The sequence below is a fragment of the Myotis daubentonii genome, chromosome 2, assembly GCF_963259705.1.
Source record: "Myotis daubentonii chromosome 2, mMyoDau2.1, whole genome shotgun sequence".
In the NCBI taxonomy this organism is placed as follows: Eukaryota; Metazoa; Chordata; class Mammalia; order Chiroptera; family Vespertilionidae; genus Myotis; species Myotis daubentonii.
Genome location: NC_081841.1, coordinates 62,662,526 through 62,689,344, shown reverse-complemented (window position 1 = coordinate 62,689,344; position 26,819 = coordinate 62,662,526). Strand labels below are relative to the sequence as shown.

Genomic DNA, 26,819 nt, shown 5'->3' with positions numbered 1-26,819 from the left:
GGAGGAACAGTTCATCCCTCAAATTTCCAAGCGTGGCTTTTTTGGGAGTAAACGTCAAGATGACAAAAGCCCCAGTGTTTCCACATCCAGGTCAGCGGGCAGATCTGCTAGGTGTGGACCCAGTCACGGCCCCCGACTTCACTGTGTCTCCTAACAGGTCGGGAGAAGCATGCCTGTGGCTTAGTAGCTGGTCCAGGGCCTCGCCAGGTGTCCTCCGGACTTAGACGGCGACCCTCAGGAGGTTTCTGTGATGAGCGTTGATGGAAAGTTTTCTTCCCTGACCCCTACAGTGCTATCAGTCTGTCAGGTCACTTAATTGGCATGATTTTGTTATGTCCCATATACGGTGTTTTCACTGATGTAGATTTTGCAAGCATCCTGAACATCAAAAGAAATAAGAAACAGGGATAAAACTCTTATTCACGGTTGCCTGAGATAGCAGAGTCTGTATACAGAGTCATCTTTTTTCTAAACTGGAAGCTAAAGCGACACTGGATATGTTAAGCTTGAAGATACTTGGTTAAAAAGACCTCAAGTAATTCTATGGAGCTTATGAATTATTAATGATGATATGAAAAGCCGGCTTCTGCACAGAGTTGAGTTATAACCCAACCACATTCAGTGATGAAAATACATAAGAAACCAATAAAATAGTTCATGAAAAAAAAGCATTGTATGTGTTTGGTTGTGTTTTTTCAAAAAAAACAACAACAACTATGAATGGATATATAAAATTATAGATTAAAACTGGGGAAAGATTGTTGGATGCAGATGGCTGTATTTTTTATTTAAATATCCTGAGAGCTGCCAAGATAGATTCCACTAGAGCAGCCGTGGGCAAACTACGGCCCGTGGGCCGTTTGAAATGAATAAAACTAAAAAAAAAAAGACCGTACCCTTTTATGCAATGATGTTTACTTTGAATTTATATTAGTTCACACAAACATTCCATCCATGCTTTTGTTCCGGCCCTCCGGTCCAGTTTAAGAACCCATTGTGGTCCTCGAGTCAAAAAGTTTGCCCACCCCTGCACTAGATATTAGTCTAAATCACTAAAATAGGCTAATTTCCTTAGGCCAGTGGTTCTCAACCTTGGCTGCACATTAGAATCACCTGGGAATCTTTTTAAAATCCTGATTTCTGGGCCTCATCCTCTGGAAATTCTGTTTCTTTGTTACTAACGATGAGGCCCAGAAATCAGGATTTTAAAAAGATTCCCAGGTGATTCTAATGTGCAGCCAAGGTTGAGAACCACTGCCTTAGGCAAAAATGTTGCAATTAGTATCAAAAAGGAAGACGAAATCCAGGTGTTGAAGACTGTGATCAATACTTCGTGTTGTTCCAAAGGCTGAGAGGTCAGCTGAAGTCCACTTTGTGGGTATGCTGTCAGGTAAAACTGGACCACAGCTGTTCCGGGAGCTAACTTTTTTTTCTTTTTCCCCACATGACATGCGAAGCCTCCGTGGAGTAAAAGCTTGGTCCTAAGGGGAAGTTACCTGAATGGAACTCCATGGAAATCAAGTCCTGCACACATGTTCCCAGGACAGTAAGGGTCAAGATCCTTTGCAGGGCAGCCCTGGAAGTGCCCAGAGGACAGCTGCAAACTCCTGCGTAACTCCAGGATTTAGCAGTGGTCATGAGAATGGACAGGGAAGGAACTCTTGTTCAGTATTCTTCCTTAAGTTTATCACTCCTGCCTCCGTCTGAGAGGCTTCCATGACCTTTTGTCCTGGGCCCTCATCTCTGGCTTTCAGTAAGCTTGACTGCGACCATTCCACAGCCATGGGTATTGGATAAAGAATCGGTCTACCCCTGATTTTGAATCTTTCTGAAAAACAGTGCAACCCAAGCACACTGAATTGCAAAAACAGCTTTTACATGACCATCGGTAGCTTTGAAAGGACCACCTTTCTAGCTATTCAGTACCTCACCCTAGGAACCACAAACACATCTTTATCAGAGACAGGCATCTGGGAGGACTGAACTGGATGCAGGCAACTTAAAAAAAATATATATTTTTTTTATTGATTTCAGAAAGGAAGGGAGAGGGAGAGCAATGATGAGAGAGAATCATTGATGGCTGCCTCCTGCCCGCCCCCTACTGGGGATCAAGCCAGCAACCTGGGCATGTGCCCTGACCAGGAATTGAGCCTGGGACCCTTCAGTCTGCAGGCTGACGCCCTATCCACTAAGCTAAACTTTAACGACGAGAATCATTGACTGGCTGCCTCCTGCTTGCCCCATATTGGGGATCGCGCCCGCAATCCAGGCATGTGTACTGACCAGGAATTGAACCATGACCTCCTGGTTCACAGGTTGACACTCAACCACTGAGCCACACCAGCTGGGCTACAGGCAACTTTTATACACCTGCTTTCATGGCTGAGTTCCTGATGGTACATAAAGAGCTGACAACTGAATTCCTGTTGCTGTTAGCAAAACATGTCTTGAGTTTCTCTTGAACAACATAAAGGTCAAAACAGTACATATATCTATGTGATAGGAATGAATACAAAGTAGGAAACAGGAGAAGAAGTGAGGCTGAATAACATTTGTTACCGAATACAGCTCCCACCCACCCACATGGGCTCCCATGGGCTCCCATGGACTCTTTTTCCCCCAGGCCAAATCTCTGTAACCACCCTGAATCAAATCACAAGAGGAGAGATAACAAATAAAGCCAGCCCAAGTAAATATAGGTCAGGTGGTAAATGCTATGGAGAAAAGTCAGAGAACAGGGAGTGCTGGGGGAGGATGCTACTCTTGTATATAGGGCAGCTGGCAGGTGCAACATGAATGAAAAGGAAATAGCTCTTGCAAAGCTCTGGAAAAAAGACTGTCCTAGCCCTAGCCGGTTTAGCTTAGTGGATAGGGCGTCAGCCTGCAGACTGAAGGGTCCCAGGCTCAATTCCTGGTCAGGGCACATGCCCAGGTTGCTGGCTTGATCCCCAGTAGGGGGCGGGCAGGAGGCAGCCATCAATGATTCTCTCTCATCATTGCTGTTTCTATCTCTCTCCCTCTCCCTCTCTGAAATCAATACACACACACACACACACACACACATATATATATATATACACATATATATATATATATATATATATATATATATACACATATATATACATATTTTTTTTTTTTTAAAAAAAGACTGTCCTAGACAAAGGTACAAAGTCCCTAGCAAGAAAAAAGCTTAGTGAGTCTGGGGAACAGGAAGACCAATGTACCTGCAGCCTGGTATTTGGGGTAAGTTGCAGGACAGGACACTGAGTGGCAGGTGAGTGCCAATTCACACAGGGTCTTGGTGAATAGTTTGGATTTTATTCTAAGGGCAATGGCAGGCCCTTGGAAAGTTTTAAATAGGGATTGACAGGCCTGATTGATCTATTTCAACACTGGCTGCTTGGGAAGAGAATGGATTATTGATTGGAAGGTCTTAGTGGAAACTGCGTCCTAAGTGCAGGTGAGAAATGAAGGGGTTTTGTCTAGGAGAATCAGACAAAACCGAATGGTAATACTGGGGACTACAGTATTACAATCTGGCAGGCGTTCATGGATAAATCTCCATACCATTATGTATGGGGGAAAGTCAAACTAATTAAGAAAATCTAAATCCTGAATAAGGTGGTGAGAAACAGCAAGGTTTGGGATATTTAGGAGGTAGCTAGGACAGGATTTGCTAGTGCACTTATTTGTGGGGAATGAGAGAATTGGATTTTTGGCTTGCTCAATGGGTAGAAAGTGGTGCCATTTTCTGAGGTGTCAAAAAATAAATAAGAAAAAGTTGTGTGTGTGTGGAGAATGATGATGACAATGAGAGGAGCAAATAAGTATAAAAAGTTGTCTTGAGAGTTTGACATGTTCAAGATGCCATTCGACATCTGGTTAGAGATGTCCAGAAGGCAGAGGGATACACGAATCTGAAGCCCAGGAAGATAGATGATCAAGGCTGGTGATGAAAATCTAGGAACTGTCAGATGGTACTTAAGAGAAAGAAAGGCAAAGAGGATGCCTTAGGCGACTTTCCGCATTCAGAGGTCCAGCCACAAAGGGAAAGCAAGCAGCATAGGCTGAGGAGGAGCAGCTGTGCTGCTGGCGGAAACCAGTGGGTACAGTTTTCATTGGAAGAAACTCTAAAAGCCATCTCCTTCCATCACCCAATCAGGTCAGTTTTTAAACACCCTTTCTATCACAAAGGGATAAAATCATGCATAATCAGCTTATATGACAGCTATACCATCCTAACCCATTTAACATCTTTATAATCTTCCTAAAAAAGTTCAGGCCTAATGGGGACTACAGTATTACAATTTGGCAGGCTTTCATGGATAAATCCTCATACCATTACGTATGGGGGAAAGTCAAACTGATTAAGAAAATCTAAATTCTGAATAAGTTTGTTTTTTGATTAAACACATGTCTCTAGAGACAAAAGGATAAGGCTTTATAAAAGCTTTAGGACAGCTGATTATTTAGAAATGATAAGACAAACATGGCATGTGGTATATGATGTAATCTAATTTCAATTTCATTTTGAATAAATGGCTAACAAAACACATGACAGATATCTCTACCAAGAAAATTAGCTGCAGTAGGGGATTATTCTATGGCAATATCCCACTTGTAGAGGGAGTGATTGGAGACTATGATGCTGTCTTATAAGAATGACAAATACTTCATTATTTCTGGACAGGTGCTCTGGGACAGAGCAGAGATAGAATTTTACTGCTGAGGACTTTGTTTCTCTGAATGCCTTTTGAGGGTCGGTAGGTGTTGAACTAGACTGAAAGAAGTTATAAATTACCAGTTCTGCAATCCTAAAAACAGTTGTTTTAAGAATTCCACATATACAGTGTGGTGAATTTGATTACAGATCAGAGATTCCAAACATTAAGACTTGTATTCTTCCCTCTTTTCTCTTTGCAAATCATAATTACTTGAAAATCTCAGCAATCAATTATAAATATTTGATGCCTGTATGATTTCTCTTCTGGTTGTAATAAATCTTAATTCTTTTTTTTTTTTTAAATATATATATATTTTTAAATATATTTTATTGATTTTCTACAGAGAGGAAGGGAGAGAGATAGAGAGTTAGAAACATCGATGAGAGAGAGAAACATCGATCAGCTGCCTCCTGCACATCTCCCACTGGGGATGTGCCCGCAACCAAGGTTGCAGGCACATCCCCAGTGCCCGCACGCCTTCGACCGGAATCGAACCTGGGACCCTTCAGTCCGCAGGCCGACGCTCTATCCACTGAGCCAAACCGGTTTCGGCAATAAATCTTAATTCTTACAGAATAAGTAGCTAGTCTCTTTTGCACTTAATATTGGGGCTATTAATGATCACGGATGTGAAATTTATTAATTACAAAACTACAATATATTTTCCTCAAACGAATTAAATTTCCTTTGGTGAATATATGCAATATATCTCTTGAAACTCATACTTATTTTTTTAGAATGACAAAACAAAAATCCTCCAGGGGAAATTAACTCGGTTCCACTTCACACCTGATTCCAAACTAAGAGATTGTTACTCTACAAACTAAATTTACTTAGGACCTTCTTCTGAGACAGAGGAGAAGGCATCTTAATAGTTTTCTGCTTAAGTGACACTCTGGACTAACTAATATTCAGTTCATTCTGTAAAGCAGAGGTCAGCAAGCCTGTGAGTCAAATCCAGCCCATGGCCTGACATGGTAAATAAAGTCTGATGGCAACACAGCCACAGCCATTTGCTTTCTTACTATCTGTGGCTGTTTCTGCACTAGAGTTAAGTAGGGACAGAGGCCATAGGGCTTACAAAGCCTAAAAGACTTAGTATCTGGCCCTTTATAGAGGAACTTTGTGAGCCCCTGCTCTGAAGTACACTGACCAATGCCCACATGCTGTGAACACACACAGCTAACAGGCCCTCTCTAATACTCCGATACATTTCTGCCCCAACATTTCTGCTCTGTATGCTTCCAAAAGTCAACTGTACAACATTTGTGCCACTCAAAATTTAACTATAATGTAGTTAATATGTTAAATACACTGATAAAAAGTGAGAAAAAAGTTGTTGGAAAGACAAGAGTAAACAAAATTGCTTAGATTCGGCAAAGGTATGCCAATTATGCAAGATTATGAAAAACATTGGAAATACCTAGAGTATTTTTTTCTTGTACATTAAAGAACTCAAAATTTGAACTCATAGATAATACACACTGAATGTAGTTTGTGCAAATGAAGAACACTCAGAACTCACATAATATTAGGAGACTGGCAGGTTCAAGTACATTGGTGTACTTTAGACTAAAATATTTACGGCATGCTTTTATCATTTTTTAAAAATATCTCAGCCTTTCTTTTTTATTATTTTTTAAAAAATATACTTTATTGATTTTTTACAGAGAGGAAGGGAGAGAGATAGAGAGTTAGAAACATCGATGAGAGAGAAACATCGATCAGCTGCCTCCTGCACATCTCCTACTGGGGATGTGCCTGCAACCCAGGTATATGCCCTTGACCGGAATCGAACCTGGGACCTTTCAGTCCGCATGCCGACGCTCTATCCACTGAGCCAAACCGGTTCTGGCAACCTTTCTTTTTTAAATACATGGTGAGATAAAAGTAGATTTACAGTTGTCAGTAAGTGAAACACAGTTTATTCTTGTATTATTTATTAATTATTGTATTATTTTCCATACAAACAACTGTAAACCTACTTTTGCCCCATTCTATATACTGGTAAAATAAACCATACTTACAGACAAGTGCAAAACATATATGTTCCCAATTACAACCCCTTCTTTTCCCTAGATATAACTCTGTCTGGAGTACCCTGAACTATGTAAACTTTGCTTGGTATACTATCCTAATATATAAAAACCCAGGGTTTGTAACAACCAAAGGCTTGACTGACTGGAAGTCAGTCCTGCAGTCAGTGCTAGGCTACCATGGTAACCCAGCACTGACTGCCCAGGGGTCTGCGGATCAGGCCCAGAGAGAGGCCCGAAGAGAGAGGCAGGTCTGATCCACAGCCTCCATGGCAGCTGTTGATCAGCTATTGCCTCTCTCTCTCCAGGCTTCCCCAGCAGCTGCACCTGTTTCTCTCCGGGCCTCTGTGGGGGGTGCTGGTCAGCCTCTTCTCTCTGATCAGTCCCAGAAATACCCCCCCCCCCCCGGAAACAATGACTGGCATAGAAACCGACCAATCAGAACCAAATCTGGGTGAAGTGCGAGGAGCCAATGGCTGCCTAGGAGGCGGAGCTTTTGACACTGACTGGCATAGAAACTGAACAATCAGAACCTAATCTGGATGAACTAAGAAGGCAGAACCTAAGTTGGGGGCTGAGGAGGGGTTTTAAGGGCAACAGCTGTTTGGTGTAAGGTGAAAGAAAGCGGTTCAATTTTTTAATGACCTGTTTGGCAGTATAGTGCATATGGCTGGCTATCAGTCCAGATATAGGGATTATGTATTTTTGTCTGCCAAGAGCATCTCCTCCTGCTGAAAAAGGCTCCCCCCGCCCATTTAAGCAATCCTATCCTATATAATCTATCTATATATTACTATTAAAAGGATAATATGCTAATTAGACCGGGTCAACCGGCCATCTTCTGGACGTCCGACTTCCTTCCGGACAAAGCCATGGTGGTGGGGGCCGAGGCAGAGGCAGTTAGGGGTGATCAGGCCAGCAAGGGAGGGCAGTTGGGGGCGAGATCAGGCCAGCATGGGAGGGCAGTTAAGGGTGATCAAGCAGGCAGAGACAGTTGAGGGTGAGATCAGGCCGGCAGAAGAGAGCAGTTGGGGGAGAGATCAGGCCAGCAGGGGAGGGCAGTTAGAGGCAATCAGGCAGGCAGTCAGAGACAGTTAGGGGCGATCAAGCAGGCAGGCAGAAAAGTTAGGAGTGATCAGGCAGGCAGGCAGGCAGGCAGAAGGGTTAGGGGCAATCAGGCAGGCAGTCAGAGACAGTTAGGGGCGATCAAGCAGGCAGGCAGAAAAGTTAGGAGTGATCAGGCAGGCAGGCAGGCAGGCAGAAGGGTTAGGGGCAATCAGGCAGGCAGACAGAGGCAGTTAGGGGTGATAAGGCAGGCAGACAGAGGCAGTTAGGGGCGATCAGGCAGGCAGGCAGGTGAGTGGTTAGGAGCCAGTGGTCCCAGATTGCAAGAGGAATGTCCGACTGTCAGGGAAACCGGCAGTAGGACATTTCCCAAGGGGTCCCCAATTGGAGGGGGTGTAGGGTGGACTGAGGGAACCCCCCCTCCCGTGCAAAAAATTCGTACACTGGGCCACTAGTACTCAAATATTTCCACACAAATGAAAGAGTAAATACTTGTTTAACAACTGAGGCTTCATTTTCTTCAGTGTATTACCCTCAATATCAATAAACTTTACAGGTCTGATACCTAATACTTTTAATTTGGAACTTATCAGGTAGTGCATATGCTTAGTTTATAAAAGTGCTGTCAGTGATAGAGTTCATCATAACACTCATTTATTGGTCACAATAAGGCACAATGAAAAATGAAAATTTATTAAAAATAAATTCTAGTAGAGATACAATAACCACTGTTTAGAAAGAGAGTGTTTCTACATTGATAGCTATTTCTCAGGAGTGCAAGAGAGAGAGAAAGAGAACCTTACTAATTCAAACTAATATTGATAGGTAAAGATGAGGTTTATCCAGAATATATAAAAATGGAATTATTAAATATTAAGAAACAACAACCATCAGCTCACCTCCAAAAATAAAGAAAAAACTTTGACTAGTGTATCAAAGTGTTGAATTATTAAAGTTTTTAAACCTGTAGTAATTAATAAGAGGCTTCCATTAAATAGGATGTCAAAGTATATATATATATAAACTGATAGTCTGAAGTACCTGAAAATATTTAAAAATTACTATTCCTCTTAGTTTATGTGATTAATTTGTACTCTAAGAAAGCATTTTGCTTTCCTTATAGCTCAGAAGTTAATTTGCAGATTTCCCATTTAATAAGATCCAAAATTAAAGAGATTTTGGAATACCCATAATTTGTTGCAAGGGGGGGGGGGATTTAACTTTATAATGGAGTAATGAGTTTTATCACCCTACACCAGTGATCAATTTTAGCATCACATTGGTAGGCTAAACAGCTGTTGCTACATTTCTACGGAAGATGTAGCAACATCACCTAGGATGTATTCTGGTGCAAAGTGCTTAACTTGAATTCATCCAGCCTTTTATATAACTCTGGAAATATGGGAGACTAAGAACCAAGCTAACGGACACCACAGGCAATAAATCCAGAAGCTAGGGTGTTCTAAGAAATAACTGTCCATGTCTCTTCAACAAGGGACTTGGCTAGATACAAAAAGACTGACGGAACACATCACTCAGAGGCAATGTGTGGTCCTAAATAAGTGGGTCTAGTCTAGACACACCAGCTGTGAAACAATTTTGGGATCATAAATGGGGATATGGTCTAGTTACCAGTTAAGATTTTTCGGAAATGGAAAGATGGAGATCAATGATTGAAAAAAGTAGGTGAAGAAGCTGTTTGTAAAATACAATTTCATACTCTCCTATGTGTCCACACATACAGGTTTAAATGTATGCGTGGACACATAGAAACAAAACCCTGTATTTTAACAGTGCTGATCTTGGGGACCCAGGGGTAAGAGTGTGATCGCTTTATTTTTGCTTGCAGTATTTTCCGGTTTGCTACAATGTACATAAACTGCTTCTGTAACAATAAAATGCTAGTTTTAAAATACCAAGCCCATGGAAAATTATGACGTTATTTTTCTATTAATAAATCATGGTCTATCACAAGATTTATACGAGACAGCTATTGACATGAATAGAAACCAAGGGAAACTGGAGGTGTATATAAAAAGGGTCTCAACCTGAACTCTGATTATTTATAATGCTTTGGTTTAATGAAGATATGTAGTATCTTTCATGCCAATTCACATATGAAATGCTATGCATTAAAAGTCTGTCTTGACTTTTTCTCACTAGAGGTATAACCACTCTTCTAGTAATTATTAGATGCATTGGGATAAAAGGTATTTGCTAAAGCAAAAAGGATTCTAGATGCCTTTGGATAATAACCAGTCTGCTTCTTTTTCACCAGCAAAGGGCAAGCTTAATGGTTTTGGGATCACCACTATATATGCAAACTGAATTCCGACTAAATAAGCAGCCATTTTAGAACGTACATTTCACATCTGATTGCCTTAAAAGTCAACATATGTATAATTTTCGCTAAGAGACTATGCAATTTCAGTTAGATATGACGATGAACCAATTTCGTGTCATTTCTTTTAAAATTCATATTTAAGTTGTATTATTTGAGAACTGCTCATATTTTAAATTTAAGGCTGACCTTTTAAAAGTTCCATTTTTTTAAACTGACAATTACTTGGTATTTTTAACTGTTACTTATCTATATCAGAGTTAATCAGATCTGCAGTTAAAATGTCTGAATTTGAAACCTACCATTTATTTAGCTGTGCAACCTTAGGCAAGCTATCTAGCCCAGTTAAGCCTCAGTTCTTTTAATCTATAAAATGGGGAAAATAGCATTTACCTCACAAGGTTGCAATGATTAGATGAGATTATGCTTAGAAACCTGCCTGTTACGTAGGAAGAGCTCAATAGAATATCCATGACCATGACGGCGATTCTCATAATCCTGATGTGTTATTTAAATCACAATAATATTGAGAATGCTGCTCGACATCTCCACACAGATGCCCAGTCTTACTAGACAAATCTACTGCTCCCTCCCTTCAACCTGTTTCTCCCAGGGTCCCCATCTCAGTAAGAGTTACCACCATTAGTTAACTGCTTATTCAGGACCTGAACCAAGGAGTCATGGGTACCCTCCTTTTCATTCATTATATCAAATTCCTACGAGCTCTATCTTCAGTATATTGGAATCCCACCACCTCTCACAGGTGCACCACTGCCACTCCGGTCTAAGGCAGACGCATCTCTACCCTAGACAACTGCAAAGACTTTACATATCGCTCAATTTTCACTCTTGTCCTCCTTACTCACCTCAGTCTATTTCCCACCCAGGTGACAGAGTGAGACTTTAAAATATATACCAGGTGATGCCACTTTCTGCTGAGAACCTCTCAATGGCATCCCATCACACTTAGACCAAAATCTAAAGCCCTTTCCCTGCTGAAGAGACCCTCAGGGACAGGGCTTCGGCTTACCTTCTCCCCTTACCTTTTCTCCTCACTCACTCAGCTCCTGCTGTACCAGCTCCTTTGCTATCCCTCGACATCTTGAGCTGGCCCAAACACCTCTGCCTCTCCACCTGTAGCCCTGGCAGTCCTTCTATATCAGAGAGTCCTTCCCCGGAGAGCCACGCGGCTCTCCAGCTCAATTCTCGGCTCAAATATCAGGCTTTTCTTGACCATGACATCAAAAGCAGCACCCCCATAGCTCTGTTTTATTTTTATTCATAACACTGTCACTACTGTGTGTGTGTGTGTGTGTGTGTAATTAGTTTGATTCATTTATGAACTAGCATAATAACTCCATGAAATAGGGATTTTGTTTTGCACATTATTGGATACCCACTGTCAAGAATAGTAGTAGGTTCTTTTCAATACATGGAGACTTCTACTTGTGTTAAGTTGAATTGGGTTTAGCCACGTACTCTGACCACTACTTAGATAAGCCCTAAAAACAAAGCAAGCAAAGTCGTTACATAGAATCAGTTCCTCTCTATTCCATATACTTAGCAGAATCTGTACAATCTAAGCCTGAAAATAAAAAATTCTCCACTTTTATTAGGAAATCTGGCTGCAGTCTAACAGAAAAAAAATTATTTTATTTCATCAGTGTTAGAAGAAAATAAAAAATATTTTTTAAAAGTTTCTATTTTGCTCGGCCAGCGTGCCTCAGTGGTTGAGCGTTGACCTATGAATCACGCTCAACCACGCTCAAATACATGAGATTTAAATTCACCATAAAATAAAGTTGCTTTAACGTACTGCATGTCTAAACTATGACACTATAAGCCAGGGGTGGGGAACCTTTTTTCAGCCAAGGGCCATTTGGATATTTATAACATCATTCGTGGGCCATACAAAATTATCAACTTAAAAATTAGCCTGCTGAATTTGGTCAAACGTTTAACTAACTCACCCCTAATGCCTTGGCAGGGCCAGGCCAAATGAGTTCTCGGGCCTTATACAGCCCTCAGGCCGGACATTCCCCACCCCCTCTGTAAGCCATAGACAATAATTTCCTAATATCATTTGATGTTCAGTCCAGTCACTACAAAGCAATATATGAATAAAGTTCCTGCGGATAACTCTCTGAACCTCTATTGCTTTATCTGTGCTTTTCTTACGACACATCACTTTTTTATTTGCAAATATTGGCCTTTTTGGACACAGGATTTTCGTTTGTTTCGTCTTTGCAGTCTCCTCTACAGTGTTAGCACAATGACTGGCGTCCTCATTTTCTGAATGAAAGAATAAGTAATGCAGAAGGTTAAGGTTGGAGAATAATGGCAATAGTCACTAACAGCGGGTATGGGCTCACAGAGTTCTGAATGAGCCCATTACTGCTTTTCTGTATCAGATCCCATGAGTGAAAAGTATAGAGAGTTCGCTAAATCTATAAAAGTGGTTTACGCACACTATTTTGTTACACAGTATTTATCACCACTATAATAAAGCAATCATTTGTGTCACCATTTGCTTAATATCTGCCTTTCCCACTTTAAATTCCAGAGGGTAAGAACTGTTCAGGGCTTCTCATAGCCTCAGCATCTCACAATAGTAGGGGCCTAATAAGTGTGTTTTGAATCAATGAATGCAGTTAGGGCTGTGCCACTACATCATTTTAAAATGACTGGATCCCCTTCCTAGCTGAGTCGACCAAGCACTCAGCTTCACAGGACCTACTAATTTGTTTGTTGTTGTTGTTTTAAATATATTTTTATTGACTGCAGAGAGGAAGGAAGAGCGAGAGAGAGACAGAAACATCAATGATGAGAGTGAATCATTGATCAGCTGCCTCCTGCATGCCCACCACTGGGCATGTGCCCTTGACTGGAATCGAACCCGGGACCCTTCAGTCCACAGGCCGACGCTCTATCCACTAACCCAAACCAGTAGGGCCTAATTTGTTTTTCATGGTTTTAGAATGCACCTCTTTTCACGTTCATCTGACAATTGAGGGTGTCTTAGTATCATGTATGGTTTAATTAGCAATATTTTTTTCTTTCTGACTATTACATAAAATAACAGTTTTAATATATGATGGTGTTTTAGAATCAATGAATTACAGTTATTGCTAAGTTCATCTTAATGTGAAAAACATAAAAACCTCAAGTACTTACATCAATTAAATCTGAAAGATCATGAATATAATACTTGAAAACAGAGGCATTGGTTGCTTCGAGGGTCAGGAGGTATTCATTCCGTGCCTTAATCGATTTTAGCTTATTTTCTGAATACTTTGCTTGTCTCTGGCAATGAAGATCCAGGCATTGGGGAAAACAAGAAAGTCGTTTTTAAACAAGACAGAGAAACACACATGAATTTTTATTAATCTAAACAATTTATTCTACATCTACAAATAACCTTCGAAGTCCTTTGAGTAAAGCACATTTCAAATCTGATTTAAATAACAAACTAAAATTACCCAGCTATGGGGAATAACAACAATGTATTTGGGCATTAGGCCCATTTGCAATGAAATCTCTTTGTTACTATTCAAGTTCTCTACATTGTGTATTGAATACTTGGCATTCACCACTAAATGATGTCCAGCTGTTATTACATGATTTTTATGTTCCTTAAACATTCTGCATTCCCATGGGAGGAAATTCATGTATTTCACGATAATTTACAATCTGTATCTATCAGCTATTGCATCAATGTTCTTCAGTTTGTCACCTCAAATGAGGACGATAAGTCATCTCAAGTGAGGACAGAAAGATTCGGTGATCTGTTTTCACTTACCTTTTCTTTCATTTTTTCAATTTTCTTTACAGAGCTTCGCCGCTGATGTCTCTCTTCTAGTCTAATATGAAAGACTGGATCGCCGGATCGCCCAATTTGCTTTTCTTCTTGTTTCTCGGCCTCTTTCAGCTTGCTCTCTGCACTGATGCTCTCCGCATGATACATATGGTATGTTTTCATCACCTGCGAAAACGTGACCCAAATTGTTAGAATATGTCTGTTTGTAACTTAGAGAGTAAATGGAAACAATTATATGACACATATGTTAAAAATATCACCTTCCAACTTTCAGATTGTTAGTAAAATAGATGAATTATGGAATATTGTTTCTACCTAAAGAAAAGAGAAACATAAAAATTAAATTCACCTGCCAGAAAGAGGCACTGAGGAGACAGGCCTTGATGAAAAAATGATTTAGAGTTTTATGCAGGCTTTCAGTGTACTTGAGAAGTTCCCTTAAGCTTACAAGTGTTGCTCTAAAATCTCCTCAGCATTATTAATTTGCACAATAAACCATTATTCATGAATAAATTTTAGCCTAACCTTGGATTTATAAAAAACTCCAAATTAGTACAGCCCTTACTAAATTTTATTGCTTAAAATCTACTTGTCAACATATAAAACATAAGTAATAAGGCTCAAACATAGTTTTAATTTAAAAATATTATTTTTCGTACCACAAAATAAACTTTATGTTCAGTGTAGAAAACATATAATAAAAGAGAAAAAACAAGCAGAAATAACCACTGTTAAAATTTTGGTATACAGCCTTCCAGTCTACTACTACTATTACTACTACTACTACTACTACTCACACACACACACACACACACACACACACACACACACACACTTCATTTTAAAATGACACATATCATTTCTCCTTTTAAAAAACTGGGCTCATACTAAATTTACCATTTTTAATGTCCCATGTCCTTTTTTCACTTAACGTATCAGAACATTTTCTTTTCTTTTCCTTTTTTAAAAATATATTTTATTGATTTTTACAGAGAGGAAGAGAAAGGAATAGAGAATTAGAAACATCGATGAGAGAGAAACATCGATCAGCTGCCTCCTGCACACTCCCTACTGGGGATGTGCTCGCAATCAAGGTACATGCCCTTGACCGGAATCGAACCTGGGACCCTTCAGTCCGTAGGCTGACGCTCTATCCACTGAGCCAAACTGGTTAGGGCCAGAACATTTTCTTATATCACTAAATATTCTTCTAAAATATAATTTTAAGGGCTGTACAGTATCTCTTTATATGACTGTGCCATAATTTACTTAACTAATTCCCTATTGTTTAGGATATTTCAATGCTTTGCTTTATCCAACTCCTTGATCTTCTCTTTGAAATAATATACATAATTTCCATTTTTAATAAATTTAGAAATATATAGAACATAGGCCGAACCGGTTTGGCTCAGTGGATAGAGCGCCGGCCTGCGGACTCAAGGGTCCCAGGTTCGATTCCGGTCAAGGGCATGTACCTTGGTTGCGGGCACATCCCCACTGGGGGGTGTGCAGGAGGCAGCTGGTCGATCTCTCTCATCGCTGTTTCTAACTCTCTATCCCTCTCCCTTCTTCTCTGTAAAAAAAAATCAATAAAATATATTAAAAAAAAAAAGAACATAAATTTTTTGCACGGTATTCTTTCAATGTATACTGTAAACCTATAATAAATTCTTAGTTAATAAAACATTTGGTTATTATTATTCCAGAAATATTTGTTCACAAAATTGTGTCATATTTCCTAGAATACATTTCCAAAGGAGAATGGCAGGGTTAGAGAACATGCACATTTTTGAGGCTTTTGAAGCATACTGCCAATTTAACACGCAACAGAACTTGAAAAGAAATCTATAATCTCTCAAAGCACCTTAGATCACATATATGCTTAATATTTTCTCAAGTAATAAATGTATTCATTTTTATTCCTAAAATAAAGCCTATTATATTTCTATATAATCTCTGTATTATTAGATACAGATGAATAATAGTCACAGATGTTCAAAGATTTTACTTAAAGTCAGAGTTTTCCAATATAATTTCAATCTGCTTTTATTTGCAGAGTCAGATATCTGGACCAATTCTGAAACCTGTTTATTTTGAGCACAATTATACTCTTTAAAAAGAAGCAACGTGGGTAAGGTGACACCAACACAACTGTATCAACGAACATACCAGAATTTAGTACCCAATGAGCGTGGTGGCAACTTTCTCTTAAATTATGTCAAATTCTCATCCAGAAAAGATAGGTTTTATTTCATTTATAAATAACCAGAGACAATTTTATAGTTAAGGTACAGTTGTTAAGAAGTTGAGATTAATGTAATGCTTTGAAGTAAGGAACTTGAGTTTTCTCATTTAAAGATGAGTTATAAATTAGTTTGGTTACCAGAAGCACCGCTGGAATATATGCATTTACTTAGGTCGAACCATATGAAACTGCTGCTTTTGTAGGTTATATAAAAAAGGGAGAAAAATCAGCATTTTTTATGGCTTAACTTAAGATACATTCTCAAGACGACTATTTTTAAGAGTAAAACATGGGGTTAATGAAGAACCTTTACTTCTTTTCATAAAATCTGGTGTGAGCAAATTCTGTGACAGGCACTGCTGACCAAGAACAAAGTAAGTGCTCAACTATAAACCCCGGCAGCTTGTTCTGAGCTGCGTGCATCTGCAAAGTGGTCTGTTTTTAGTAATTATCAAGCCTGTTGGGGGAAGTTTGATTGGCCACGTCAGTTTAAAAGAAAAATAAAATAGTGTTAGGAAGCAGCTGGGCAGCTGAGGAATGAAAAGGGAGTCACCCTGCAGCTGGGCAAACAGCGAGGTCACTGAATGGGCTCCACACCTCGCATTTCTAGGCTGGGCTCTGTTTGTACTCCCTGCCCCAAGCAAACCCACACACCATTTGGGTGCTGATTCCAGTTACCTCTTTAACCAAGAGGGTGAAAAAAACAATCTCTCTCTCTTCTCTCTGACACACACACACACACACACACACACACACACACACACACACACACACACACCACACCACACGTTGCTCAGCTGTCTGTATTCTTCTTGCTCATAGACAGGAAAGAAGAAATGAGGACACGTGACTCCCATCATAGCTGGATGAAAAGGCATCCCAGACAGCTGTGGGTACCTGAAAAGTCTTTTTTTAAAAATACATCACAAAGAAAAGAACTGATCTCCTGACTCCTGCTTTATTTAGATGCTGAGGACTAGTGTAAGCAGGTAATTTGCACAAATGAAACTGGCTGCCAGCATGGCATTTCTTATTAACTAGCCTGAGTTAAAAGGGAAACACTGGAGTCTGACCTAACGGAGCAAGAAAAGGGTGTAACCAGCTCATCATTATGTGGTTCAGCATAATAGCTGAGGATTCTGTACGCAGTTCAATGGCAATGTACAGAAAGGAAGTTTCTTTGTTCAGTTTCCTAATCTTAGGGTTTCCGCTATTCTCTAAAATGTTAACAGTTACAATGAATGAATTTAAAAGTTGGGGAGAAAAACACTAAAAGCTTCTTTGAGAACTCTAATTGTAGATAATGAGTGCAAGCACAAACTGCATTATTTAAAAGGTGAACTGTTGACAGAAGTTAAATGTGTTTTGTATTTAAAATAAAATAACCAACAGTTCCCTTTTTCAGAGAAGTAAAAGAAAGCTTTTATTTTTTTAAAGATGCATTTTAAATGCATATGGCAAAGAAAACCACAGCTTCTCCAGCAGCTTAATGCAAACACAAGCCTTTGCATACCAAATGGCACGATAGGCGTAGTTCCATTTAAATGCGCTCCAATAGCATAGTTCCCTCTTTGAAACCTTCTCCACTAGAACTTCATGCATAATTCTCTCTTGAACACATTCAATTTATCCTTCTGCTCCATCTTTCCTTAAGTGCAGGAAGAACATAGTCAGGAAGAAGGTGACCATATCACGGATTTATTTGTGAGGTTGCAAAATCCTGACAGACCAATATATCTGACACTACTCTTGTACTTTAAATCAGTATAATCAAAATATCCATAGTGAATTTCAATATTGAGCACCAAGAGATCATTATGTATTTGAAAACCATCCATGGGTTGGCAGAGATCAGTGGATTAAGGCTATAAATTCTACTTTTTGACTTCTGGCTCAGAAGTTAGAAGGCGTGGCTCCAGGAATGGATCTACCAGTCACCAGGTGTGGGGAAGTTATTTAACACTTTGCTCATCTTACCAGGTTTTTGTGGACGCCCAATTGTGCATCCCTGTATGTGTGTAATTTAAACTTTACTGAGTACTTACCATATATGTGTGTACATATATATACTATCTATACCATTAATATATGTACATATATGGAATATGTATATATTTAGCTAAACAAATTTATATAATGCTCACTATAGTGCCAGAGATTGTTCTAAGCATTTTACAAAAAACATTTTATTTAATCCTTCTAAAAGTTCTTTATCAGGTAGGTGCCTTTATCTTCCCATTTCACAGATGGGGTCAGTAACTTTCCTGAGGTCACATGGCTGGTAACTGGCAGAGCCATGGCTGGGACTCCGGCAGCCAGGCTCCAGGTTGGTCTGGACTGTTAGGCCACGCCCTTTGGAAAGTCATCTACAAATGGAAGTGCTCTTTGCCTGGGGGATAGAGTTACTTTTGTTTATATTCAGGAATTGAGAAAGAGAAGGAATGAAAGGTAAGTATTTATTCATTCAACATTTGCTTGGGCATAAAAATAAAGACTTGGTTTCCATCTGCTGTAAGTTTAAATTTTTGGAGATTAAAAAAATGGGCCTTGGAGATTCTCATGGACACAGATGAAGGGCATTCAGGCGGGAAAGACAGTATCGGCAAAGGTACAGTGGAGCCCATGCAGGTGCGGTAGGCACGAGGAGACCAAGATGGCAGAGAAGGGGGCCCAAGGACGTGCTAAAAAGTGGACGGTTGGGTAATTGAACTGAAGGATAAAACTGGGGTAACTGGCTTGGAGAACATCAGGAGAGGCATGAGGCCCCAATTAAGAAGTGTTGCATTTATCCTACAGGGGTTTGTGAATACACAGAGGTGTAAACAGAATGGTCAAAGCAGTATCTTAGCGACAGTCTGGTGAAGGCAGGCAGAATGGGTGTACAGTGGCCTCAGAGTGGAAGAAGAGGGGATGGGAAGTAAGAAAGAGGATCCGGAATGACAGCTCCAGGGCCTGTTCTCTGCTCCCCCTCTCTCTGACCTTAAACTTGACGCTACGCCTTCTGCCTTGTGGCTTAGGCGCCCTTTCGGTCTGGTCCCCACACCAGCTCAAGCAGCACTTTGTGTCCTGTCTGAGTCAAGCGCTTGACGCTGCCTCCTCAACATTTGCACTCTGCTGTTTCTGTGTTCTCTCCCAAGCCAATCCCACTGCCTGGGGTGCCCTCCCCTAGGACCTCCTCCTGGGAACATTGTGACTCACCCTCCAAGACAAGCTCAAATCTCACCCACTGCTAGGTGTTGTTCCCTGGTTCGCAGCCAGTGTGACCTTGTTCTTCTGACCGCCAAGACCTACTTACGGATTGCACTGAGACTCTGTGCCCCGTGTTATAGATATTTGTGTACCACTCCGTATTATAGATTGCAAATCCAGCTAGGGCACCAATAACATCCTAGGTGCATTCAGATCCTTAATATTCCCTTATATACAGTAGGAATATAATAGGCATTTGGTGAGCAACAAATGAAGCACAGACATCCATTTTACAGTCAGCTTGTCCTTTCATCTAACAATATTTACTAATATTACTAGCATGCACCTGGCATTCTTCTTCTCCACCACCAATGAATACCTGAGGCTGGATTGATGGGATGATAAATCGTTCTAAATCATTTGTGAAATATAGTTAGTACTGGAACTTATGGCCCTTCAGAAAAAGTGTGGTGGGGGTGGTGAAAAGCAGTACGTCAGTGACAATATTTCCTAATTCCATACAAAGCCTGCTGTTTTACTAAACCCATCAATCACTAAAAGCTCTTCTGAGAAACTGCATTCTATGGGTTGCCTTAAACATCAACAACCTGGGATAAAGATCTCTTTTCTACAATCAATACAGAAAGGGCTCTAGTTGTTACTGAGTTTCTCCAAGTGCCAGACTCATAAAACCATCAGGTTGGGGCCGACAGCCTTGGAAACCCATCCCTGTCCTTTCCCAGGAAACTCTCAGGTTCATGGTGCGAGCATGATCCCCCCGCTGAGCCCCAGGGGGCCGTGCTGCAAGGAGCCTGGCTCCTCCAGGGGCCCACACAGCCCCAGTCCCTCCCTCCAGGTTAGGGCCTCTGCTCTGCCACGCGGTGTCTCCGGGGGCTGAGACAGAGGTGGTGCGCAGGGGCTACCTTAGGAGAGCACTCAGAGCACTGTCTGCTGGGGCCTTACACCTGCAACCTCGGGCCCTCTTGCTCTTCCCTGTACTGAGCCAAGCTTGGGGTTGAATCCGGCCTCTGAGACAGGCAGACCTGGATTTGAGTTCTGATGCTACTGCTGACCTGTTGGACACGTTTCTTAATTTTCTTGAGCCCCAGTTCCTCTGAGCTAAAATCGGGAGCAAATGATAGAATGCCTGGAAGCACATCACAGGCTGGGTAACTCGTTCCTGACCGTTCCTAAGGTGCAATGTAGACGTGAGCATTCAGGCTCTGGGGCCAGGCTCGCTGGCTTCATATCCAGGCTCTACGCAAGGAGGCACAGGCCACTGTCTCCCACGGCAAAGCAGCGGGGAGAACGAACCAAGGGGCAGCGGAAGCGGAGGCGACGGAGGCCCTTTCTGCTATTTCATGTTGCAACACAGGCTAGCGGAACACTCACACGCCAGGGAGGAGTGCTGAGGAGCTGATGCACAGATACCTGCATGTTCATAAAACACTCCCTGAGTTCACACTTTGAAAAGGCCTAGCTAACCTATCTGCAAGGTACACCTCATAATTAGCGCCCCTTTGATGCCTGCTGACAGTTACTGTAAAACTAAGTGGACCTTAGCCCAGGTTTCAGGGAGCAGTTTATATTGATCTCATTTATTCATGAGCCCAACAGGTAGTGAGTTCCCATAAGCCAGGCACTGCACTGCAGCTGAAATCCCTACCCTACTCCTCCTGTGAGACAAACAGGAGGTAGGAAGGGGCAGTCACTTACTTCAGGGAAGGCTGAACGGGAGGTAGGTGGAGAAGAATTCCTAGGCTTTTTTAAAAATCAGCTTCTATTTAAGTCTGGGGGCTCACTTGGGGAGAAAATTTGCAGGGAGCCTATGTTTTATTTATATAAAGACAGGAGGCCAAACCTCAACATTAATGGCACTCTGTCAAAACCTACAGTGGATCTCTCAGTCCCCACCCCCACCGCTACCTCCCACTTTTATGCTCATTCACAGCATCAACGCTGGAAAAGCTACTGATCCCTGAGGTAATTAATGAGTGTCAGTAGGATGGTCATGATGATGAGTTTTCGTAACCCACCTCCTCTCATTAGATTCACATGGCTCTCTATAAGTCAATGAAAGCAGAACTTACAAAACTTAATTATATTTGCAAAGTAACATTTACAGGAGAATTCACTTTGAGAGGTAGTATACTGGTGGTTAAGAGCTCAGACTCACAGAACAGACTGTTTGGGTTCAAGTCCTATCTGTGTGGTTACTCGCTGTGTGATCTTAGGCAAGTAACTTGAGCTTTCTGTGCTTCAATTTCCTCACTGTAAAGCCAGCATAACAATATTACCCACTGCATAGGGTAGTTGGGAAGATTAAATGTGTCAACATATATAAAGACACAGAAAAAAAGAGCTTGACATATAATAAGTGCACAGTAAATGTCTGCTACTGATATTTGAAAAAAGTACCATAAAATAATTCATTTTAATAATGGGTAATGATTTTTCCATGACTGGAAAGATGGTCATTTCTAACAGAGGTGAAGGGAAAGAAATTAGCAATATTTCCACTTAAGTGGATATTAAGAATTTTAGCAAAGCTCTTGAGATTGAGCAAATAGGTCGAGATGAACAAATAAATAGCATGAGATACTGTCTTTATAGCTAGTTGATCAAAGGAAACTTGAGGTATGTTGTGACTCCACTGAAATGAAATCAGTATGACAGTCTGAATTTATCATCATTTATAATCCAAACAAATGCTTTGAACAAAAGGCATTGTCTGGGATTCTGGACCTTGCTGACTAGGGACTGCCAACCAACCAAATGACAGGGCAACAGAGATGCAGGGAATAAAGAAAACAAAGGGAAAATAGAGAAGACATATGCAAAGGGAGGAAATATGGTTAATGAAAATCTGTTTGGTGTAGGGCTAAAGATTTTGTTTCAGAATTAATAGTACAGGACAACATTTTAATGGAAAGAGTTTAGGTCTATGAAATTCAATAAACCTGAATTTTGGTCCTAGCTTTGCTGCAAAATAGCTTTATAACCTCAGTCTTTCTGACCCTCAGCATTGAGCCTCATCTATTAAGACTCATCTATTAGAGGTACCATGACAACATAAGGTCTCCCTACAGGACCAAAATTAGGGATACAATCAAATCTAACTGTACACCTCAAACACCTTGAAAAGTGTGGAATGAAAGAGAAAGTACAAACTAGAGGCTTGAGCATAGAAGGAAAAACTGATCGTGTAACTAGAAGGCTTCTTTCCTGGAGAATTTGAATAGATCCCTCTAAAAAAAGAATATCTGCCTTGCCGGTGTGGCTCAATAGTTGAGCATTGACTTATGAATCAGGAGGTCCTGGTTCGATTCCCTGCCAGGGCACGTGCCCAGGTTGCGGGCTCCATCCCCAGTGGGGAGGGTGGGCAGGGTTGCGGGAGGCAGCTGATCAATGATTCTCTTTCATCATTGGTTTTTCTCCCTCCCTTTCTCTCTGAGATCAATAAAAATATATTTTAAAAAAAAGAATATTTGATGAAGCTCAGAGGAAATAGGTAGGATGGCATTTAGTAGTCTATCTGACAAAATAATCCATAGAATCATTCCTGTTTTTGTTTTCTGTTGGAGATTTACTGTTTTCTTCTTCCTCTTCAAGAGCCAGTGTTAGTGGAAGGAGTGTCGTGTCCTAGATACCCGGTGTGAGAGCCTCAATTGGCCAGTGCCCCGCCCGGGACCTGGCAGCAAGGCTTCCTTGAACTCTGCTGGCCCACAGCTCTCTCACCTGTAGAGACCTCTCAGGCCTTTCCATCTCTGAAAATCTGTGAGTCCATGATTTCAGGTAATAATCTGGCAACAACTAAATACCATAAGAATTTATTTTCTGGGGGAAAATATGCAATGTACTTCTCAGTGACTAAAAGGGTTGATATTTTTCAGTGTTAGGGTAAGTGGATGATACATTTTTTTAAATATGTATTTTTATTGATTTCAGAGAGGAAGGGATAGGGATAGGGAGATAGAAACATCAATGATGACAGAATCATTGACCAGATGCCTCCTGCACGCCCCACTACTGGGGATCGAGCCCCCAACTGGAACCGAACCCAGGAATCTTCAGTCCGCAGGCCAGCGCTCTATCCACTGAGCCAAACGAGCTAGGACAAGTGGACAATAAATTTTAACAAAAAGGAAAAGCCAGTGTAACAAAGCATACTAATTCACTCCTGCTTCTGTGGGCCAGGGGCAGCAAGGAGTACACAAGCCATCCACGGTGAGGGTATAAAGTTCCTCCTAGAATTCACTATGGGCTCCTAGCCAGAGCTCATCTGCCTTGCTGCACAGAAAATATCTAGAAATGAACACACTGTTATATTGATGAACCTGAAACGGGGAGATTGATCACTCATTAATTAGCTCCCAAACTGATCGCTGATCAATCATCAAGTGCTCATTAAGGAAGAGAACCCAGGAACGGCTTGGTAGGTGCATGGTTGACACACCTATGGATTCGCTACACCTTTTATTTTTGACTGTTATATTTAAGTTAAAGCAGGGCATTAGTCATAGTTTTCAAAATGCTGAGTAGGACAATTTTTAAATGGCAATATAAATTGCAATTAGTTTCAGAAGATTTTGTTACTATAATAAAACTATTTAACGAGAAATTACTAATTTAGAGGACAAATTGTTTTATGCCTTATTCAAAATAAAATGTTTCTATTTGTAACATAAGTCATTTATATTTATTAATTTTAAGCGGTGCTAGCTCTATTTCCAGCAGTGACTAGAGGTAATTTCTAATTGAAGTCTTTGAGTCATAGACAGGGGTTACTGGCTTTGTTTATCTCTAATGAACTCTCGACAAACATACATAATCAGCAGAATTTCTGGAGCCCCCTACTATTATAAATAGACCTTGTCCTACTTGAGTCTATTACATTCTATTACTAGAAATCCAATTATATTTCATTCCTTATTGGTTTACGCTAGTTCATTAGTTCCTAAGGGTAATTTCTAATGAGAGTAACTAACAAGTTAGTGTAATCTCTGCCCACTTCACAACTGTCAGATATTTCTAACATGAAATCAATGTCATTTTACCTAGGAAATTCTGATTTGGCAAAAGATATTTTCCTTTTCTCTCTCTCGAGTCCTTCACTCGCAGTTAGGGCAAAGAGAAAGTGGGCAGAGGCTTTGCAGAAAGTCCAGCTTGATACTCTATTTTCCTATCAACCTATTTGCTGGTACTCTGACAATATCAAAGTGCATGGAGTGCCCTGCACAGGCATGTGGTTTCGTGTAGCTGTGCCCTCCTCTTTTTGGAACGTCCTTCACCCTTCCTCTATCACTAATTTTACGTGTCAGCTTCACCAGGGATCCCCTACCCACCCACCCACCTCCACACCCACCCCCGGCCCAGGGTGGCTCTGTGCTTGCACAGGGCTGTGGAGATCTCTATCTGGCCCGGCACCCCACACCATATGCAGGAATAGCTCACCCGTCACACTAATAGCACCTATATATCTGCTGAAAGGCACCTCCCCGCCATTCGGTGCATTACTGGGATGGAACAGAGATGACCCCATACAATTTTAGAGTGGAGGCAACAATGCCTGTAGTGCTTTCCAGTCACTGGACAGGGAACAGATTCGGAGATTTGGGACAAATGCCGAATAACTGAATTCCATAAATGCTAGCACCTCACAAATCACAGCCCCTCTCCACGTACCTGATGCACAGCCACCCTCTGAAGAAGGGGGGGGGTGTTCTTAAAATCATAACCTGTTCCATTTCTAAAAAGCTCAGGAATCTTACTGCCTGTGTTCAAATCCTTGTTTTGCCTTTTAGCATGTTCCATTGTTGTCTCACCTCTAATTAGAAATCTGAACAGTACTTACCAGAACACATGTCAGGCACCTGCAGTGCTAACTGGCACACAACGAACGCCAGTACAATGAAAAAACCACCCCTGCTCTGCTATCATGTCTTTAAGCCACAGTGAGCCGTAGCCCTGTTGTGCTCACTTGTTTATTCTCATACACCTGAAAGCTGAGAGCCGAGGGATGGCTTTTGTTTTATGGATCAAAGAAACGGAGATGCAAAGAGACTTAATCCTTGCCCAACAAGTCAACAGAGAAAGTCAGTGAGAGAGAAGGTCATGCAGAAAGTCCTTATTTCCAAAAGGCTTTTCAGAAAAGTCTTCAGGGGCACTGAAACACAAGTTTAATCTACTGAAAAAAATACCCAAGAGTTGGCACATGAATACATATTAACCAGGCCACACGGAACACAGCGGCTGCAGAAGTGGCAGAGTATCAAGGAGTTGGCAATGTTGAGGGGAAAGCACATGTATAATGAAAGGCCAATGAATTTACTAGAATTTCAGTCACCTGCAGTTTTAAATATTTACTTCTTTTCAAGGAAACGTGTCACATGTCTTCAATATTACATGTATGTATTAGATAAATGAGTTATATGGTTCAGTATTTGAAGTATTTAAGGAGAGGATACAACATGTTTGAAATCTTAAAAGCCCCACAACCCTTAGAATTGCAGCATCAACTAAAAGGCAAAGTGTGATGTGGAATCCTTTTCTTTCAATGAAAAATTATTTGGAATTTGACACATATACCCTAAGCCTCAAATCCAATACTTCTCACTGCATTTATGGAGGAGGAGGAGGAGGAGGAGGAGGAGGAGCAGGAGCTGTTAAGCTGTGTAAGAAAACTTTCTGAGTTTTCAAACTGCTTCGGAGTAGATGTACAACCATCTTTTGATGCCTGTGTTCTTAATCATCTCATTTTGGTATTCCCCTGAAATCTTTCAACTCCTGATTTTTCCTTTCTCTCTAGATATGGCTGCAGAGGGAAATTCTATGAATATGCCTTGTGCTTCCTAATTGTATGACTTGGCTCACTTTGCTACTTTAGCCTCCAAAGCCTACCCCCTCCGCACATCCCCCCCCCTCCTATTACTGAAATCCTGTCCATTTTCAGACCCTTTCCTCTGAATTTTTCTCAATCCTCATGTGGAATTAATTTGTCTCTTTGGATCTCCAAAGCCCTCTGCCTGGACCCTCTGTTGGTACAGAATGGTCTGCCTTATGTTATAATCACCCATAAAAAGAGTTCTGCCTGGTCTGAGACTTCCTAGCTGTGTGACCTTAGGCAAAGTACTCAACCTCTCTGTGCCTCAACTACCCCATAAGAGCTGTTAGAAGAACTTAAAGAATTATGTGCAAAGTGCCTGAATATTAGAATAGTACCTGACTATTTTAGTACCTAAATATTACCATATATATACTAAACAAAGCTAAGTCCTTTAATTATCCAATTTAAAAAATCCGGATTAAGATGTCTATTATTAAAGCATTCTAATAATTTAAAAGTTCAGACTCTGTAGTTCAGAATCTAATAGTTTGGATAATATATCCTTTGAGAAGG

General features: G+C 40.8%; 1 protein-coding gene across 3 annotated transcripts in view; it reads right to left on the bottom strand.

Annotated features, from left to right (window-relative positions):
* Positions 1-26,819, bottom strand: part of SRGAP1 (SLIT-ROBO Rho GTPase activating protein 1) — a 272,029-nt gene that overhangs the window by 77,873 nt on the left and 167,337 nt on the right. For all 3 annotated transcript variants that reach the window (XM_059683488.1, XM_059683487.1, XM_059683489.1), the window contains exons 5-6: positions 13,969-14,151; positions 13,344-13,472 (exon numbers count right to left, since the gene is read on the bottom strand). In XM_059683488.1, the coding sequence (XP_059539471.1) occupies positions 13,344-13,472; positions 13,969-14,151 (312 nt within the window). The remainder of the gene's footprint in view (positions 1-13,343; positions 13,473-13,968; positions 14,152-26,819) is intronic.